The sequence below is a fragment of the Xyrauchen texanus genome, chromosome 27, assembly GCF_025860055.1.
Source record: "Xyrauchen texanus isolate HMW12.3.18 chromosome 27, RBS_HiC_50CHRs, whole genome shotgun sequence".
NCBI classification, from domain to species: Eukaryota; Metazoa; Chordata; class Actinopteri; order Cypriniformes; family Catostomidae; genus Xyrauchen; species Xyrauchen texanus.
In genome coordinates, this window is record NC_068302.1 from 28,880,186 (window position 1) to 28,900,736 (window position 20,551).

Consider the following 20,551-nt stretch of genomic DNA (forward strand, 5'->3'; position numbering starts at 1 on the left):
CCAGAACATTAACTTTAACGTTTTTTATTCCCCCTGTCCATGTACACAATGAATGTGCTGCAAGTTCTGTCGACAATCCAGGAAAACTCTTGCAACCGTGGACAAGCCAAGAATGTGAAAATCACCCTCAGACTCCAAGCTTATCAAGGTGTGGTTAACTTGCAACAGGTAAATGCATCTGCAGGTGGCCACAGGTGATACAGCAGAGTGTTACCTTCGATATGCCTAAATAACAGAACACACACAATGAGAAAAGGCAGATGTGGGCTCAATTAACATTCACTGTGAGGGTAACAGTCAAATAAAACTGCTTAAACACAAAAAGAGCCATAGAATAAAGAAGATTCATAGGATTGTCTGCCATTCAGACCTAAAATGAAGCAATAAGGGATGGTGAAACTAGCACTAGGAAGGGTAAGGAGCATTTCAATTACTTATATCACGATGACCAGAGTTATAATCGTTCTTCAACACTCGTGACTGAAACGGGCTGCGTAAAACTTGCGATACTGCAAGTCATCAAGGCCTGGCTAAGCAGACTCACAATTACGTACCTAAACAAATACAAGTCTGTAATCAGTGTGGTGTAATCATTGAGCCTACAGAAAATATACAGTAGGTAAGAGCAAATATGCTGGCATTGAAGACTTATAAAGGACCTGTGGAGAGTCTGGAGAATGAGACATGATGGAAACACAAAGGGGCTCTTGTGTCGACCCTTTCTGCTGTCACCAGCAGAGCTCTATGTGGCACTTGTTTTGAAGGATCCCTATGATTAATTGCCCACTACTTGACACTGTCACTCGGTCACCCACTCGGACAATAACACGGGTCAAGGCAAGGGAGCTGGCACTGCGGAAAACGACAAATGGCTTTCAGCACCACCATTCATTCTCCAATTGGTACTCAGAATGACACGAGAGCATGGAATGAAAAATAAACGTGAAAAATATTTTTGCAGGCATTACTTCCTGCAATGTTTGGATTCATTAATCATAGCCATGCCTGCTATCCAGTAAACATCAATGCAAAAATGACACATTACTGTCAAATAGATTGTGACAGTGATGAATTGAGGATAAACGGGGCAACGTAAAAAAAAACGAAACATTAAAAAACCCTGGTGGCCTGCTTTCAATACCAAATGTCTGGCTTTTTAAAAAATAATAAACAAATTAAGGAAGAATGTGTCAATCTGTGCAGTATAGTAGGAAAGGAATCAAACCAAAACGATTCTTGTAGGAACTGCTGCTACAGTCTTCAACCATAATTTGAAGGATGGAATATTTTTCAAGATATAAAGATTAATGTTCACTCTTTCCATCAACGTCAAAATGTTATACACACTCGTCCTACAAAACAACCTGCTCTCCCCTCCTCTCGTCAACTAAGTAGAGTGGAGGAAACGTTCAAGGCGTTTCACATTCTTAGCTCAGTTAAGCTGAAAACTTGTGGGGCGCACCGCAGAGTTTGTGCTCGCCACAGCTGGGCAGCTTGAGAGAGAGGAGACCCGGAGACAACACTAAAATACCTTATGAAAGTCTGGGGCAGGAGAATGGCGGAGTGGCAGAATGCTTCGCGCACCCTTTCGAGACGTCAAATGTGAACCGGCGAAACCCACTTTATTCGCGTTCAGCGGTCAAGAGAAACTTGTAAACAAGAGAGGCAACAGGAGCTGAGGAGAGTGTGAGGCATCCTGTGCCCTCTCATCTCGAAATGAACTTTCACTCGGGACTACGATGGTTGGTGATTTTATGCGCTTTCCTTCAAGAGGGCTCATCCCAGGACACGCACGAGAGGACGCGGCAATGTGACAAGCAAGTCTCGGTGAGTTTGTCTCGCGCACACTTAGTGAAGTTGTCTCGTGCTCACTGCGTGCACCTTCGCATGACCTCATCAAGTGCATGTTATTAAGCTTTACCATGCAGAATATGACTGGAAAACAGAAGACTGATTCGCGGTTTGATCTTCATTGCTGAGGATGTTTCTCAATTTTTTAGTGTGGCGATTTTTTGAGATGCTTTTCTACCAATTGCAGTAGCAGACAGTGATTCAAAAATAATTATAATGTTTGTATAGTTTAACAAAAAGTGAATTAAAATTTTGTGTAACAAATTGATTACATTGTTTTTTTTTTTTGTTTGTTTTTTTTTTTTTGCTGTCTATCCTGAAATTTACTCTTCAAATAATTCTATCCGGCAACATGTATAAATATCTATTTTTCCAAAAAAGTAAAATATTCCTATATTTTCATAAAATATAAGTTATTTTGACGTTCTTTGACACGCAGAGACGTCTTTTCTTTCAATAACTTTATTAGCTTTCAATTTGTTATTCTTCTTACTATTCGTATTATTATTAATATTATTATTTGAATTTTATACTAATTTTAAAATCGTTATGAAACGAAACGATGAATTATTGACATTAAATGTAATTATACATAACTGCATGTCCAGTTAAAGCAATTACAATTATTTTAGTGGCGGCCAGCCAACCGCGTGCCACTTCTTGTCGTTTTCGCATAGAAATCTGTGCCTGAAAAAAAACATTTTTGGTGCCAAGTAAAATACTCCTCAGTTTTGCCAGTGCAATGCCTCTATAAGTGGCAAAAGAAAAGGGGAAATCCACGGGTGAATTGATTTCAAATGCATTTGTATGGAAAAATTTCACTGACCCTCATAAACTGATCAAGTTTCAGTGAGATGAGAACTGTTGAAGTAGTTATCGAGCATATTTACTTCATTATAAATTGGCAAGTGTATACCAGCCTCTTTAACGTAATTAATGTCTGATCGCTTTCATCTGAGCCGTACAGTGTCTGCAGGAGAGAATTCATCATCGGTCAGGAAATGATAATTAGAGTAAAGGAGCAAAAGTACAAATAATTAGATTCCTTTTAGATTAAGTATATGTAATATTCAGTATTCTAAGTCTTGGAATACTAAAAAGCTCAAAAATGATCCAGCCCTTCACGTCAATTAATAGATAAAATGTAATAGTTTTTGTTACAAATAAACTAAAAGTTATTAAGCATATGAATTATACATGCAAAAGTTATATTTTTCTTTCAGAAAATGTACCTTATTTGCCCTTCATATTTTTTTTCTAGGAGATTTAAATTTTTAATGATGCAAAGGATATGACCTGTGCATTCTCTTTGTGCAATTCATAATGCGGCAGTGTATAGGAGGCCTGCTTTTGTTTAAGAAATTACTCCATAAAACTGGGAAGTGCATGTCAAAGAGGGGTGAATGTGACCTTCTCATAAAGAATATATCAGTAGTTTAGTTTATAAGCTTCTTCGGTAAAGTTGGTCAGTATCCATGAGTGCCGAGATATATGGGTGTCCACACCACAAAGACAAGAGAAAGAGCAATCACATGTGAATATTTGTAAGGATTTTAGGCATCCAGACCTAAACATTAACTCCTATGGTTGTTTCTTTTTAGCTACTGTTAACGAAACACACACACACACACGCACACACGCACACACGCACACACGCACACACACACACACACACACACACACACACACATTAGATATTACATATCTGATTTTAACACAGATTTATTAATATTCATTTTCAGGTTAATAGGAAACATTTAATAATGACATCAATACAATTCATGACTTGTTGGACATATTTCCTTCTTTAATATATGCAAGCAAGACCAAAAACTGCTAACATAAAGAAGAACCCAAAATACAGTCACATGTTGGTTATTTCAGATCAGATATGTTATGCTCTCATTAACATCAGCTAATACACTCTAAACTGCTCTTTTCTTATCAGAGGTATCTGAACAATTAATCAAATTTAAAGGTTGCCCTTTTAAGAGCGAGTTGTTCATTGCAGGTTACATTTTTACTTTACATTATAGCTATTGACAGCCTTAGCAACTAGTAAATACTTGATCATTTCGGAAGGTGCAGAACAGCAGAGGTTTGCAGCCCGCAGAGTGTAAAGGCTCCTTTTTATGAGGAGAGGCACATGTAAGAACCCCAGTTAAACATTTCCACCACAGATTTTTACGCCAGCTCTATCAGTGCATGAACTGACTCCTCTGTGATACAGCTGCCACGGGTGCTTGCTTTGTGTCCTATTTTGGCTGTGAATAAGAGGAGGAATTTTTGGAAAGGTTAATGTACATGTATATTTTTGACTCTCTAGAATATGGTTATAAAAAAATACATTGTTTTGTTTTTCAGAGTATTATTATATTAGTGTGTAACACTTAATTGGTGTGGTTTACTTTGATTCGTGCCGTTTTAAACATGAATGTGGGAGTGTGTTTGTTCTTTCCTCTATTCTATTCTAAAATTATTTAGACTATCGGCCACAACATAATAACCACCAGCCTACTATTGTGTAGGTCCCCCCTCATACTGCCAAAACAGCACCAACCCGCATCTCTAAATAGCATTCTGAAATGCTATACTTCTCACCACAAATGTACAGAGCATTTATCTAAGTTACCGTAGACTTTGTCAATTCGAGTTTGGCCATTCTCTGTTGGCCTGGAGATTGTTGTGCATGAAAATCCCAGAAGATCAGCAGTTACAGAAATACTCAAACCAGCCCATCTGGCACCAAAAATCATGCCACGATCTAAATCACTGAGATACAATTTTTTCCCCATTCTGTTGGTGTATATGAACATTAACTCAAGCTCCTCACCTGTGTCTGCATGATTTTACGCACTGCACTGTTGCACACGGTTGGCTGATTAGATAATCGCATGGATGATTGTTGGTGCCAGACGGGCTGGTTTGAATATTTTTGTAATTGTTGATCTCCTGGGATTTTCATGCCAACAGTCTCTAGAATTTACTCTGAATGGTACCAATACCCATGGTGGTGCAGCGGTTAGCACTGTCGCCTCACAGCAAGAAGGTCGTGGGTTCAAACCCTGGTTGCCCCGGCCTTTCTGTGTGGAGTTTGCATGTTCTCCCCGTGTCTGCGTGGGTTCTCTCTGGGTACTCCGGCTTCCTCCCACCATCCAAACGACATGCAGGCTAGGTTAATTGGTGTCTCCAAAAAAATTGCCGTGGATGTGGATGTGGATGTGGATGTGGAGGTGAGTGTGAGTGTATGTGTGGCCCTGCGATGGACTGGTGACCTGTCCAGGGTGTCCCCCGCCTTTTGCCCAATGTTAGCCGTGACCCTGTACACAGGATAAGCGGTTGACGATGGATGGTACCAATACCAAAAAACAAAAATCATTCAGTGAGGGGTAGTTCTACGGATGAATATGTCTTGTTGATGAGAGAGGTCAACAGAGAATGGCCAAACTGGTTGAAACTGACAAAGTCTATGGTAACTCAGATAACCACTCACAACAATTGTGGTGAGAAGAATATCATCTCATAATGCTATTCTGAGATACGGGTTGGCGCTGATTTGGTGGCACGAGGGGGACCTACACAATATTAGGCAAGTGGTTTTAATGTTGTGGCTGATTGGTATATATATACAATCAGCCACACACTCATATACATACACTCACTGAGCACTTTATTAGGAACACCTGTACACCTACTTATTCATGCGATTATCTAATCAGCCATTCATGTGGTAGCAGTGCAATGCATAAAATCATGCAGATATGGGTCAGGAGATTCAGTTAATGTTCACATCAACCATCAGAATGGGGGAAATGTGATCTAAATGATTTAGACCGTGGCATGATTGTTGGTGCCAGACAGGCTGGTTTATGTATTTCTCTAACTGCTGATATCCTGGGATTTTCACACACAACAATCTCTAGAGTTTAATCAGAATGGTGCCAAAAACCAAAAAACACCCAGTGAGTGGCCGTCTTGTGAATGGAAATGCATTATTGATATGAGAGGTTAACAGAGAATGGCTAGTCTGGTTCGAGATGACAGAAAGGCTTCGGTAACTCAGATAACCACTCTGTACAACAGCAGTAGACCACGTCGGGCACTTTATTTGGACCATAGTGTTCCTAATAAAGTTTTCAGTGAGTGTATATACGTACTTTTCTTAATATAAATTTACTTGAGTTATAAGATGATTCTGTTCCTAAAAGCAAATAACATTGATAAAAAAAATTCATTCTAATGTTCTGCTCTTGACTCTTTGACTTTAAAATCTTCTCTTCTTCCTTTTCTCTTTATCAAGCAGAAAGATCTGAACTCCTTCCTGTGGACCGTAAAACGCCCTTTCCCTCACCCTCCATCCTATCTGTTTGGGACAATCCACGTCCCCTACACTCGAGTCTGGGACTACATCCCTGAGAGCTCGAAACGGGCCTTCCGAACCAGCACTAATGTTTTCTTCGAACTGGATCTCACGAATCCTCTCACCATCTCGAAACTCACCAGCTGCCAGCTGCTACCCAATGGAGAAAACCTCCAGAAGTTGCTGCCCCGTGACCTCTACCGCCGCCTCAAACGCCACCTGGATTACGTCAAGCACATGATGCCCTTGTGGATGACTGCGGATCAACGCGGCCGGGGGCTTTATGCCGACTACCTCTTCAACGCTATTGCAGGTAACTGGGAACGCAAGCGGCCCATATGGGTGATGCTAATGGTGAACTCACTGACGGAAGCAGACGTGCGGTCACGAGGAACACCGGTGCTTGACCTGTTCCTGGCGCAGGAGGCCGAGCGCATGGGGAAGCAGACAGGTGCTGTGGAGAGGGTGGAGGAACAGTGCCATCCCCTAAATGGACTAAACTTTTCACAGGTCAGTGAGCAGGCTTGTAGACAGAGAGATCTGTGTTAGTTTTGGCAAGTGTGTATGGGAGATTTGGTGGTGAAAAAGGGTGTTGTTATGGATTAAAGGATTATGAATATCCATCAACAAACCAGAGAGGGTAGGAAATGAGATAAATGTCTGACAAAAAGTGAAGCCACTGGAGATAAATCTGAAAGGGAGGGAGAGACGTTGTCGGGTTGATACATTGGGGTGGAAATCAATGCTGAATAAAATTTATGAGGTTTAGCGGGAGCAAAGAGAATGACTGTCTGCCTGTGGGGTCTTGCTGTCATCTGACACATCTTGATTATCCTACTGCTGCCTGTCTAATGTAACGTTAGAGTGAATGATGGACAAACTAACCTCATTGCTTGATGATATGCAGGTGGAGAGTATCCAGCTTTTATATCTGCAAAGGAAGCAGCCGTAGGTCAGAGATATTGAGAGTGAAGGGGATATAAAAGTATGGTGGAGACTTTTTATGAATAGTCTGTTTCAAAGACCAGAGTAGTCCTTGCGTGTTTCTGTGATGGCCTGGAATTGAGAGGACACTCTTTTAATCACACACACACCAGCGCTCACACTGCAACTAAATCTGTTAGCCAGGGCCTCCATGTGACAGGCAACAGGGCTCCTGTGCTAATTTGAGAGGGTACAGGGGCAACATAGGCTCTCCACTTTCATCAGCACCTCCTAACTATGCTGTCAAAAAAGAACATGCCTGCAGGGCCTGCCAGCCAGCTCACCCTGTGAGGAATCGTGGGAAATGTGGACCAAGTACAGGGTGATATCTTACTTGTATTTAATCTGGGAGAGGTCAAAATATCAGTCTCATTCCCAGACTGAGAGAATCAAAAATGGCTTAGTGCCTATTTAATGGTATATCCTCTTTGCATTTAGCTGTTTTGTAATGCTTTCATGCGGCAAAAAATAAATAAAGAAAGAAAGAATTCTTAATAACTATAGTTAAGTAAAAAATATATAAACATTCTTAAAACAAGATTAAGGTACTTGCATAAGATATAAACACTTGTTTCTAAAAATAAAGTTTATTTTAATTGGCAAAAGTTTTTTTTTTCTTTTTTTAAGCATATATCTTATCAAATTTAGAAAGGTTTATATTTAAAACAAGAAATAAAATATGTCAAGATATATTCTCTAACAAGTCTTTTAAATATTTTAATATTCACACAAAGATGAACATTTTCTCATAATTTACTCACCCTCATGTTGTTTCAAACCTGTATGAAATTCTTTCTTCCATGGGACACAACAGAAGATGTTAGGCAGAATGTTAGCTTCAGTCACCATTCATTTAAAAAAAATATGCTGTGAAAGTGAATGGTGACTGATGTTAACATTCTGCCTATGTTAACCTTAGTCTCCTTTTGTGTTCCACAGAATAAAGAAAGTCATACAGGTTTAGAAAACCATGAGGTACCGTAAATTATGAGATAATTTTAATTTTGGGGTGAACTATCATTTGAATATATCAGTGATAATATTATAATAATATTTTATATATTTATCTTGTTTTAAAGATGTTTGTATATCTTTACTGGAAGACAAAACAAAAATATTGATCAAGAAAATGTGTTTTTGCAATGCAGACATATTGGGTTTTAGGTAGAATTCCAGTTTGGAAATTGTTTGAAATATAAGAAAGGTAATTCTTTTTTGTAGTAACAGTTTATTTGCCACAGAATTGCATTATAAGGTAAATTTCACCAGAATGGGTAGCACAGATGTAGTAATTCACTGCAATACGAACTGTTACAAAATGATCTCAATGATTGTAGAAGTCTCTGCTTTAGAGTCTGGCAAAAGCTCAGCCAGCGATCCATTTTAATCACAGGGCTAATCAGCAAGCTTTTGAACATCTGCATTTTCTACAACTCTCTGCCCAAAAATAGTCCCAGAAGAAGTAAAGACCATGAAATGAAAATGACAGGCAAATGATTATGCTGTATTAGAATCTGAGGGATAATTTGAGTGCCTTGCTCGCCTGGAACGCTAAAGCAAAAGTGAGGTCAGACGGCAAGATCTTGTATGGAGGCAAAGGGAAGGGGTGGATGATGTGTAGGCTGTGGTGTCGCTGCAAGGCTTAATCTGAAACATGAGCTGCAGGATTGTGAGAGATCAGAGTTGGGAATGGTTCCAAAGGGCGCTAGCGTGTATTAATCGTTCCCAATAAAAGTAACTGCCTACAATATCCTAAAAACTTGCCGTGCTCTCTTTTTCGGGCTCAAAGGGAGCCTTGCAAACGTGGTGGTGAGTAATCAATTATTGCTGGCATCTGCACATCGGTATGTTTTCCTGTAGGTCATGGATTTTCAAACATTTAACCCGCAATATGATGTTCTTTTTGCTATGGACTCCCTTCTTCAAATATAAAGGCAGATAAACAGTATATGTTTAAAAATACTAAGGCTGTCAATTTAACATGTTCATTTATTGCGATCAATTATGTTAATAACACGTTAAAAAATAATGCAAGAAATCATGCCCCATTAATTCCGTAATAAGGAATTTTCCTACCAACAAAACAATTGAAGCTTAAAGTGCCACCTTCATGTTTTTGCAAGTCACAGAAAGCAGGGGCAGTCAGCGCAACTCCAGATGTACAGGTAACAAACCGACAGCTGTTCAAAGACAGCTGGGTGGAGCAGACTGCAGTGGTCTCAAGATGCGTTTTTCTTTTTTGTTTCAAACTTGTGGCTACAGACTCTGAATACCAGTGAAACGCTTATATGCAACCACAGTGAGACACTTCTAAATGTATGTATTGTCTAATGCTTTATTCATCTGCAACAATATACAATGTCTTTGAGCTAGCAGAATTATTAAATTAGTTATATACATATCATATTTATAATTATTTTTATTCTTATATTACTAAATTTTTCTTTCGTTATTTTCAGCAAACATAGATATATTTTCAACTAATAAAATTAATGAAATGGCATATCATGTAGTTAATGATTAAACATTTGAATTGATTGACAGCCCTAATAAATACCCAAATACCCACCGAGTGTGCATAACTATTTGCAGATTTGGTTGTTTTTTCTAAAGCTGGGTTCACACTCTGCTTTACTCTAAAAACTATGGCTGTCATTAAAAAAAATGTATCTTTTAGTTTTTTCAAATTTGTTTCATCTCAAATTTTCCACATATTCCCTAGCAACCTCCTGCACCCCCCTGGAGGTCCTCAAACCCCAAAAAAGCCCTGCTCTAGGCATCAAGTCCTGGTCCTTACCTTAGGTTAAAGCAGTTAGCCTGAACTTTTCAAGAGCCCCAAGAGCTCGGCAGTTTCCCAGGAAGTGCATTGAGCTCAGAAGGTGTTACAGAAAAACAGGACCCCATCTCAGTGCTGATGCAGTTCCTTGGGGGATAATGGGGTGTGATGCCTGGAGAATGGAGCGTTTTGCCTGGCGCAGACCCATGTCTAGCTCTCGGATGGAGTGGAGGGGGAAGTTGAAGAGTGTTGGGGCGGGTTTGATTTTTTCAAAAGCATGAGTGGGGTATTTCAAAGGCCACAGAGAGTGCATGGTTCATCTCTAGCTCTGCACAGGGGGATTATCATAGACAGCTGAGCATGACAGGAAGCAAGAAACACTTGCTTAAAGCTTAAAGCATTCAGAACACACCAAGGGATAAAGCAAGAGCGGTCTGTAGGGTCTGTAGGGTAAGAGGGCAAGCCACTTATCTCCTGTCCCATGAGACAACAGTGTCTCTTAAACAGCTAGCTTTATGCATCAGTTGTCTAAATGACTCATGCCTTTGCTAAAGAAATGTACACATGTGCATATTTATTCATTTGAAGTGTCTGTAGTTAGCATTTGATAATTGGAGGTGACACAAAATGAACAAGAAACATATATCTGTCACCTGGGCTGAGGTCAAAGGTCATGGCTTTGCTGACGGTATAGACAACCTTGTGGAGGCTAGAGTCAGCCAGCAAACAAGTAAAGTTACAAGGCTATTTTAGGCCCTACCTGAACTGTAAATCTTCTCTGTGAAAGAACTCTCTGCAATGTCAAGTCAAACTCATATTCAAGTTTCTGCTACATATCAGAATACAGCTGTTGGTTCTGAAAACTTCTGACACTTTAGCAGCCGCATCCGTTTTCAGCTGTAAAGAAGTGCTGAAGTGTTGATGGAGCCTGGAGAGCTACAACATGTTAAAATTGAATTAACAGAAACATTTAAGGCTTACAAAACAGACGTTTTTGTTCACTCACTGTGAAGGTGTCAAGCTTGTCGTCATATTATTAGAAATGATATTAGCAGTGATACTATGATGAAGTGTGGGCGAATGTCTCAACTAGCTTGTTTTCAAAATTATTTTTACAAATAATTACTCAACACTTCATGTTGTAACTATTTGATGGCTCTTAAAAAAACATAGTATTTATTAAATTTAAGAAATATATACATGAAAATACACTCACTGAGCACTTTATTAGGAACACTTGTACATCTACTTATTCATACGCTTATCCAATTAGCCAATCGTGTGGTGGCAGTGCAATGCATAAACACATACAGATACCCACGACCGAGAAGCTTCAGTTAATGTTCACATCAACCATCAGAATGGGGAAAAATGTGATCTCAGTTATTTCGACAATGGCATTATTGTTGGTGCCAGACGGGCTGGTTTGAGTATTTTCACGCACAACAGTCTCTAGAGTTTAGTCAGAATTACAGACGGAAACGCCTGGTTGGTGAGAGAGGTCAATGAAGAATGGCTAGTGATAGAGGTCAATGGACAATGGCTGGTTTGACAATGGCTGACAAAAAGGCTTCAATAACTCAGATAACCACTCTGTACATTTGTAGTGAGCAGAATAGTATTTCAGGATGTACAACGGGTCAAAACTTGAGGCTCATGGTCTACAACAGCAGAAGACCATATCGAGCACTTACTTAGGACCATAGTGTTCCAAATAAAGTGGTCATTGAGTGTATACTGTCATTACAATACAATAATTATTTTGATCAAGTACATGGGGGAAATTAAAACACAAACAAACTAAAAGATATTATGCACCACACAACACAGCAGTGTTGTGAGCTTGCAGTTTGAATGTGATGAGATTAAAAAGTGTGTACTGTGAAATAACACAGAAACAACACATCTTTCGACTGCGTTGTGTTCGTTGGTTGCACCCAAAAACAAACAAACCAACAGCACAGTCCAATTAGTGAACAAATGACTCTTATGACCTGGTTCTTTCAATGAATTAATCCAAATGACTCATCAAGTGACAAGTTTTTCAGTGTGAATCAATTTGATGAACCTTTCAATGAACTCACTGAAAAAGTTAGAGAGATTACTGAATTAAAAGTGACTCATTTATGCCAGCTTTACACCATCTGTTTTGTTTACTTTAAAGGTTTGTGAAACCTTAACCAGTCATTACACTTGTTGTCATTACAATGTGTATATAGATACACATCTGAATGTAGCTTTGAACATTAAAAAAAATTGATAAATAACTTGCAATGAAGCTACAATTAATTTGTTTTTTAAAAAGTCTTAGAGTTTGTCTAATGTTTTAAAGATTTTATTCTAAGGGTAGATTGTAGGATAATTTTGTTGATCCAATCCAAGCAAGACTATATGCTTTTTTGGTAATAGGTATCCAATAGGTCATTATCTGTCAGCATCCTGCCTCCTGTTGTTTGTCTCCGGGCCTCTAGAGGTCACCTGTGTTCCCCTCTGCCTTAGTTCTTACTCGTGTGTCCTTGTTAAGCATTATCCAGGTCACCTGTGCCTTGTTTCCCTTAGAGTACTTTAGCTGTGTTTTTCCCCCTTGTCCCTCACTCGGTTTTTGAGTCTTGCCATGTGTTTCCTGCTGTGTCCCACCGAGTCTTTCCAAGTTTTCCAAGTTTTCCAAGCTATCCCAAGTAATCCCAAGTAAGCTGTTCTTAGTTATCTGATTTTGTTTTTTCTCCCCTCGTGGAGTTATTTGATTTCTCTCCTGTTATTATTTTCTTTATCTCTACCTTAACAATACCTCTTTCTGAGAAGAACTTTTGTTGGATTTTTGTGGACTTGCAAAGCACCCTTTTTTTTTTATAAATCTACTGTGCCTGGACTACTGCCTTGAGTGTTTCGTTTGGGTCCAACTTTACCTCCTCTGTGGCTAAGTGGTAGAACACGCAACTCTCCAAATCTCCAAATCGAGCCCAGCTCGTGACAGAAAAACCGAGTCAGTCATGGACCCAGAGACACTCAGTTCCAAGGACCTATTGGCGGTGATTGCTCAACATGGGGCATCTTTCCAGCACCATGAAGCCGTTCTCAGCCGACAAGAAGAGTTGATGACCAGTCATTCTCAACTCCTGGCCGATATGATGAGTTTCATCCGCTAGCTCTTTGAACGCCTCCCTGGTTCTTCACCTTCCCCCAGATCACCCCCGAGTGGTGACAGGCCTTCTCCCGTGGCGGAGCCCCGACTTCCACCTCCCAAGCCCTTTGCTGGAGATCCAAGTGCCTGCCACGGTTTCCTTACCCAATGCTCCCTCACCTTCGAGCTCCAACCCTCAAGTTTTCCCACAGACCGTTCCAAGATTGCTTACATTATTACCCTTCTTTCAGACAAGGCGCTCTCTTGGGCCTCCGCAGTGTGGCAATCCCAGGTGGCCTGTTGTGACTCCTACGCATTATTTGTGGAAGAGTTCAAGCGGGTGTTTGATCATCCTGTCAGTGGTCGAGAAGCTTCCAAGCGCCTACTTTCTCTCCGTCAGGGTTCCCGCAGCAACTCCGTTTCTCCTGTTTGTGTTCCTTCGTACAGAGCTTCCCCGGCTCCTGAACAGCTCCATGATTCCCCGGAGGACATGCAGTTAGGCCGTTCCAGGCTTTCTCCCAACGAAAGGGAACATCGCATGAGGGAGCATCGCTGCCTCTACTGCGGGGTTGCCGGCCACTTCCGCTCCACTTGCCCCGAGCTTTCGGGAAATGCCTGTCCCTGCCCAGCTACAGGGGGGCTGTGATGGGGAAAATTAGAGCTCCTCCTACTAACGCTGTCCTAGCTATTCCAGCCACTCTGTCCTGGGAGGGCCACCAGCATCCCAACTACTACCTCAACCCCAGGCAGTTACAGCTTTGGATGGCAGACCTCTGGAACCAGGCAAAGTAACAGAGGCGACTCAGTCCCTACAACTTACCGGCTTTCAACACCAGCAGGAGGAGACCTTCTATCTCATTGACTCCCCCGAGTATCCTATTATCCTGGGTCACCCTTGGCTGTGCAGACATAACCCCCAAATCGACTGGCCAACTGGCACCATTCTAAGCTGGGGTTCCAATTGCCAACTCACCTGCATGCTTCAGAGTCCCTTGGCCCCTAGTTCCGAGTTTCAAGAGTCTGTCGACCTCTCCCGAGTCCCCAGTGCTTACCATCGGTTCATGGCAGTGTTCAGCAAGTCCCGGGCTACTTCCTTACCGCCTCACCGCACTTACGACTGTGCCATTGATCTACTCCCTGTTTCCTGCCCTCCCAGGGGTCGGATCTTCTCCTTGTCCTCCCCCGAGCACTCAGCTATGGATACCTACATTAAGGAGTCCTTGTCAGCCGGCATCATCCGTGCCTCTACTTCCCCAGCTGGGGCGGGCTTCTTTTTTGTAGAGAAGAAAGACGGAGGTCTTAGGCCTTGTATTGATTACCGGGGCCTTAACAAGATCACGGTTCGGAATCGATACCCCCTTCCTCTCATGGCCACTGCTTTTGAGCTGCTTCAAGGGGCTTCCATTTTTACTAAACTGGATCTCCGCAATGCTTACCATCTCGTGCGAATCCGGCAAGGAGACGAATGGAAAACGGCCTTTAACACCCCCACGGGTCACTACGAATATCTGGTGATGCCGTTCGGGCTCACCAACGCCCCCGCAGTATTCCAAGCCCTGATTAACGATGTTCTCCGGAACATGCTTAATCTGTTTTCTTCGTATACCTGGACGATATCCTCATCTTCTCGAGATCACTGAAGGAGCATGAGGTGCATGTTGGCCGGGTTCTCCATAAACTACTTGACAATAATCTCTACGTAAAACCTGAGAAGTGTGAATTTCATGTTTCCCAGACTCAGTTTCTCGGGTTTATCGTCACTCCTGGCCACCTGGAGATGGACCCCAAGAAGGTCAAGGCAGTCCACAACTGGCCCACACCTGCCACAGTCAAGGAGGTTCAACGTTTCATTGGCTTTGCAAACTTCTATAGGAAGTTCATTAGGAATTCCAGCTCTGTGGTAGCCCCCTTGACAGCACTTACTAAGGGAGGAGGAACCAAGATTCACTGGGATCCAAAGGCAGCGGGGGCCTTCGAGGATCTCAAGTGCCACTTTACTTCAGCTCCGATTCTTGTGATACCTGACCCAGAAAGACCTTTTGTGGTGGAGGTGGACGCCTCAGAGGTGGGGGTGGGGCCATCCTGTCACAGAGGGGTGAGGATGGAAAGTTACACCCTTGTGCCTTCATGTCTCGCCGCCTGTCTGAGGCAGAGCGTAACTACCATGTGGGGGATCGAGAGTTGCTTGCGGTAAAACTGGCCTTGGAGGAGTGGCGCCATTGGCTTGAGGGGGCTCAGCATCCTTTCCAAGTTCTCACGGACCACAAGAACCTGGAATATCTCCAACAGGCCAAGCGGTTGAACCCTCGGCAAGCACGAAGGTCCCTGTTTTTTAATCGATTCCAGTTTCTCCTGTCTTACAGACCTGGCACCAAGAATGTCAAGCCGGATGCCCTCTCTCGAGTCCACTCGCCTGAAATTCAAGAGAAAACCTTGGCATCTATTATTCCGGGGTCTAGGATAGTTGCGCCTCTTCACTGGGAACTAGAAAGAGGGGTACGAGAGGCCCTTGTCCATGAGCCCGATCCAGGCGGTGGTCCCGCCGGACGCCTGTACGTTCCTCTATCTGTTCGGGCCCGGGTCTTGCAGTGGGGTCATGAGTCGCCCTTGACGTGCCATCCAGGTAGTGCTCGCACACTGGAATTCCTCCAGCGGAGGTTTTGGTGGCCGTCCATCAAGAAGGACGTTCAGGTCTATGTGGAGGCCTGCCCTGTGTGCAACCAGGGAAAGTCTACACGTCAGCGACCCCAGGGACTGCTCCATCCCTTACCTGTTCCCCACAGGCCATGGTCACACCTTTCTCTGGACTTTGTTACAGGACTTCCTCCATCCCAGGGCAACACTGTTATCCTGGTGGTTGTAGACCGGTTCTCTAAGGCTGCCTGGTTTATTCCCCTGCCCAAGCTGCCTTCGGCCAAGGAGACTGCTGAGCTCCTAATGAACCATGTCTTCCGGATATTTGGTATGCCCCTGGATATGGTCTCTGATCGAGGTCCCCAATTCTCGTCCCGGTTTTGGGGGGCCTTCTGCAGGCTTATTGGGGCCACAGCCAGCCTGTCGTCTGGGTTCCATCCAGAGTCTAATGGGCAGACGGAAGGGATTAATCAGGATCTGGAGACCACCTTGAGGTGTATGACGGCCAGTAATCCCACGTCTTGGGCCACCTATATCATTTGGGCTGAATATGCCCACAACACCCTCCAGTCCTCGGCCACCGGATTGTCCCCTTTCGAATGCCAGTTTGGATACACCCCTCCATTATTTCCCGAGGAAGAGGCCCAAGTTGGTGTTCCCTCTGCCCAGCGCTTTGTCCTACGCTGTAGGCGGACCTGGAAGAAGGCCAGGCGTACCCTCCTTCGGACCTCCCAGAGATACCAAAGCCAGGCTAATCGCCGCCGACGGACGGCCCCTAATTTCCGAGCTGGTCAAAGAGTCTGGTTAGCCACTAAGAACCTGCCCCTCCGGGTCGAATCTAAGAAGCTTTCCCAGAAATACATCGGCCCTTTTCGCATAGCAAGGAAAGTTAACCCTGTCTCTTATCGTTTGTTTCTCCCTCGTTCACTTAGAATTAACCCCACTTTTCATGTTTCATTACTAAAACCTGTCTTGTCTTCTCCCTTTGCCCCCCCTCGCAGACCCCCTCCACCTCCCAGGATCATTGACGGCCAGCCAGCCTACACAGTGCGCCGGATACTGGACTCCCGGAGGGTCCAGAACTCTCTACAGTATCTGGTGGACTGGGAGGGCTACGGGCCAGAAGAGCGCTCCTGGGTTCCAGCAAGGGACATCCTGGACCCAAGTTTGATCCAAGAGTTTCGCACCCTGAGGCCAGGGTGTTCTGGAAGGAACGTCAGGAGCCGTTCCTAGAGGAGGGGGTCCTGTCAGCATCCTGCCTCCTGTTGTTTGTCTCCGGGCCTCTAGAGGTCACCTGTGTTCCCCTCTGCCTTAGTTCTTACTCGTGTGTCCTTGTTAAGCATTATCCAGGTCACCTGTGCCTTGTTTCCCCTAGAGTACTTTAGCTGTGTTTTTTCCCCCTTGTCCCTCACTCGGTTTTTGAGTCTTGCCATGTGTTTCCTGCTGTGTCCCACCGAGTCCTTCCAAGTTTTCCAAGCTTTCCAAGCTATCCCAAGTAATCCCAAGTAAGCTGTTCTTAGTTATCTGATTTTGTTTTTTCTCCCCTCGTGGAGTTATTTGATTTCTCTCCTGTTATTATTTTCATTATCTCTACCTTAACAATACCTCTTTCTGTGGACTTGCAAAGCACCCTTTTTTTTAAATAAATCTACTTTGCCTGGACTACTGCCTTGAGTGTGGCTAAGTGGTAGAACACTCAACTCTCCAAATCTGAGACCCAAGTTCAAGCCCAGCTCGTGACAATTATCACCCAATAACCATGATTTGGGTCAGTATTTGTGACCTTTGATGACAAATTATTGACACATATTGTGTAGTTCCAAAAATAGCTAATATTATGTATTTTAAATAAAGGATAATCTGACTTTTGCCGCATTTAAATATTTACATTCCAGACCTTGTGTGTAAGGACAGGGCGTCATGATCTGCTGGCATGAGCAACAGGGTAATGGAAAAAGCAGCCACTTCCCTGGTCCTGCTGGATAACCTCCTAGCCCAAATTATTCCCTTTACCTCTCTTTCTCATCCTCCTCATAAAACCTTTTCATGCTCTTTTGTGGCACTCTCCCTGCAGAGTGGAATTTGTCACAATTTTAGAATTTAGAGCCCTAGAATTGGAATCTCAGAATATTGGCATTTTGCAGAATGAGAACACAATCTAGGCCTTCTTGGAAGATCTCTTGTTTCAGTCTGGTGGAAGCAAAGATGTTATCATCAAATTCTTTCCTCATTGTTTCAAGATGGGATACAAAGTTTGTGTTTTCACGTGGCTGACTGGAAGAGAATCAATCTTTTGGATGATGTTTTAAGCATGTCCCAAATTATTAACCAAGATTCTGGCGCTTTCCATGTCATAAATGCTTTTAACTTAGGAATGACCTTGGTTTGTATCTAGGTCTTTATTTTCACGAGTTCCTATCATTCTTGTAAAGAAATCCAGCACACATGTGGAGGATGTCCACTAGGGGACCGAAGCCTTCAATAACTTCAAAAGTAAATGTGTGTTAAAGTGGCACAAGAGCCAAATCAGGCAATCTGCAGGGCCCGTGAGCATACACACAGCAGTCAAACCGCTGGCCTAATTACTTAATTGGCCTTTCTAATGACTAAATTGCCCCCTGCTGTCCAGAGCCACTTTGAAAATTATGTATTGGCCTGAAAAAGAGGCTTGCTGGAATTCACTCAAGTGGAAAAGCCAAGTCATGGATACCATGAATGTTTACTTTCATTAAATGGGAGGTAGTTAACTACATCAAAGTGCCATCGTACCCAGAGTGTGGCACACACACAGTGAGGAAGCAGTGGTCTGCAAGCTCAACACTGTGTCCGTGCTGAGGGTGGGGCCTTCCTTGCAGAGGCAATTACCCATGCAAGACACATAGAGGTTTGTGCCCCACAAACATACTGTTCTGTGGCTTTTTCACTTTTAACAGTAGGAGTTTGACTTTTTTTTTTTTGTGCTGCTCCAAACTCATACTTAAATCTTTTGTGTCCCACAGAAGAAAGTCATATTTGTTTGTAACTACACGAGAGTGAGTAAATGATTAAGGATATTTTTCATGTACAGTATTGGCCTTAACAGGTAGTTGTTTTCTGACAGTAATATAAATGTGTAAATGTAGAAATCCAGGCAGACTTTGCTGAAAGTTGCCAGTAATTTAATAATCCACTTTACATCAAGTGAGTGGTCCCTGATGCTTCCTATCATTAGTGATTCATGAAACATCTGAATGACTCAATGAATGGCCCCATCATGCCAAGTCTGTTGTGCTATTACAGTCCTAATGAATTCTGCACATTGGTGAAAGATCGTGTTCAAGCAGCATTGCTTTGAGCTTGCTCAGGAGACCCAGCAGCTGGGAATGCACAAGACCAAGTGATTTTCCACACAGCACCAAGATCCACCTTTCTTTTCTTTTCTTTTCCTTTCTCTACTCTTCATCTTCCTCTCTGCATTCCTCTTTAAGAATGGAACAGTCATTTCATCTTTGCTTTAATGGTCTCACGTTACGCAAAAGGTCGCCCACTGGCTCTCTTGCCTTTCAGTGAGAACAAGGTCTCTTTTACAAAAAAGAACGCAAACACACACAAAGACAAGCATTTACACAAATATAACCAATGGGTGTAAGAAGAGTTCAATCAGATAGCTCACAAATGGTCGACACTCTACAAACAGAGAAACAGATAAAGAGATGGTTTGCTGAGTGTTCTTCTTTCATAGGAAAGATTTCTGAGGCGATTGACCACAGACAGGGCACGCGTTCAGAAATATGAGGAGACTTTCCTGCAGTGCTTTTGTCAGATGAACTGAGAATTGAGATTGCGACTGAAATACATTAATCATGTGTGCACAAAAAAATATAAAGAAATCCGCTTGTGTGGTCCCATTCATTCAGTGCCTTTGAAAGTACATGTACTTTAAGAGATGGAGCCACCATTCCCTGCCTTTGCAAACATAACAGGGCCCTTTCAAGGCAACGTGAAATCAAAATTTCACTATTTACTTTCTTAAAAAATGACGTTGGTCTTACTGTGCACTATTCATTAGAGCATGTTATTCTAAAGAAAAATTTAAAAATTTTATAACTTTTTCTGCATCTGAAACTTATGAAACTCGGTTTTCTGTGTAACTGAGGCTGATTGGGTTGGGAAAATAATATGTAAGGGCTAATTTAGAGTCAGCTGGTCACTGGCACAAAATAAACAAAATTATACAGCTTGTTACAGCTTGTTACTTACCAAATAAATAAATAAATGTTCATGAACTATTCACCTTATTCAACAACACCCTTTTCCAGTCCTCCGTGCTTCCATGTTTTGTCTCTTAACTTCTGTAATGTATTGACCCTACTGAGAAGAGTCGATCAAAACGGATTACATGTGAGTGCACAGCAAGTATATTTCACCAATGGTGTGAGTCTACAGCATACCTTTACTATGTTAAAATGCTCGTTTTAACGAACATTTTTTCTTAAACCCATGGAGGTAAATCATACCTGGCAGATCACATTCGGACAGCTATGACACTGCTTTTTCATGATACAAGCATTTTATTGTTATATGCGTGATTCTGCTTAATTTTTAGGTTTCAACTTGTTAATAATTTGCGTTAAAATGTGTAGCTGACATGAAATTTCAAAAAGTGAAAGCTCGTAGTATTTCACATGCAAGTTATCAAAGAAAATTACAAATGTCATTTTTCAGATTTATTTGTCACCCCACATTTTTAAAATACATAAATATGATTAAAACGGTTGTAAATGGAATGTAAAATAAAACATGTATGTGTGTGTATGTGTGTGTGTATAAATATAGTTACACTCCC

At 42.3% G+C, this 20,551-nt stretch overlaps 1 protein-coding gene across 2 annotated transcripts in view; it reads left to right on the plus strand.

The window, feature by feature from the left end:
• The first annotated feature begins 1,407 nt into the window (after positions 1–1,407).
• Positions 1,408–20,551, plus strand: part of LOC127620845 (metalloprotease TIKI2-like) — a 91,380-nt gene continuing 72,236 nt past the window's right edge. The window contains exons 1-2 of one of the 2 annotated variants that reach the window (XM_052094108.1): positions 1,408–1,827; positions 6,152–6,721. In XM_052094108.1, the coding sequence (XP_051950068.1) occupies positions 1,717–1,827; positions 6,152–6,721 (681 nt within the window). In that variant the 5' untranslated portion in view covers positions 1,408–1,716. The remainder of the gene's footprint in view (positions 1,828–6,151; positions 6,722–20,551) is intronic. The other variant, XM_052094109.1, reaches the window with a different exon arrangement.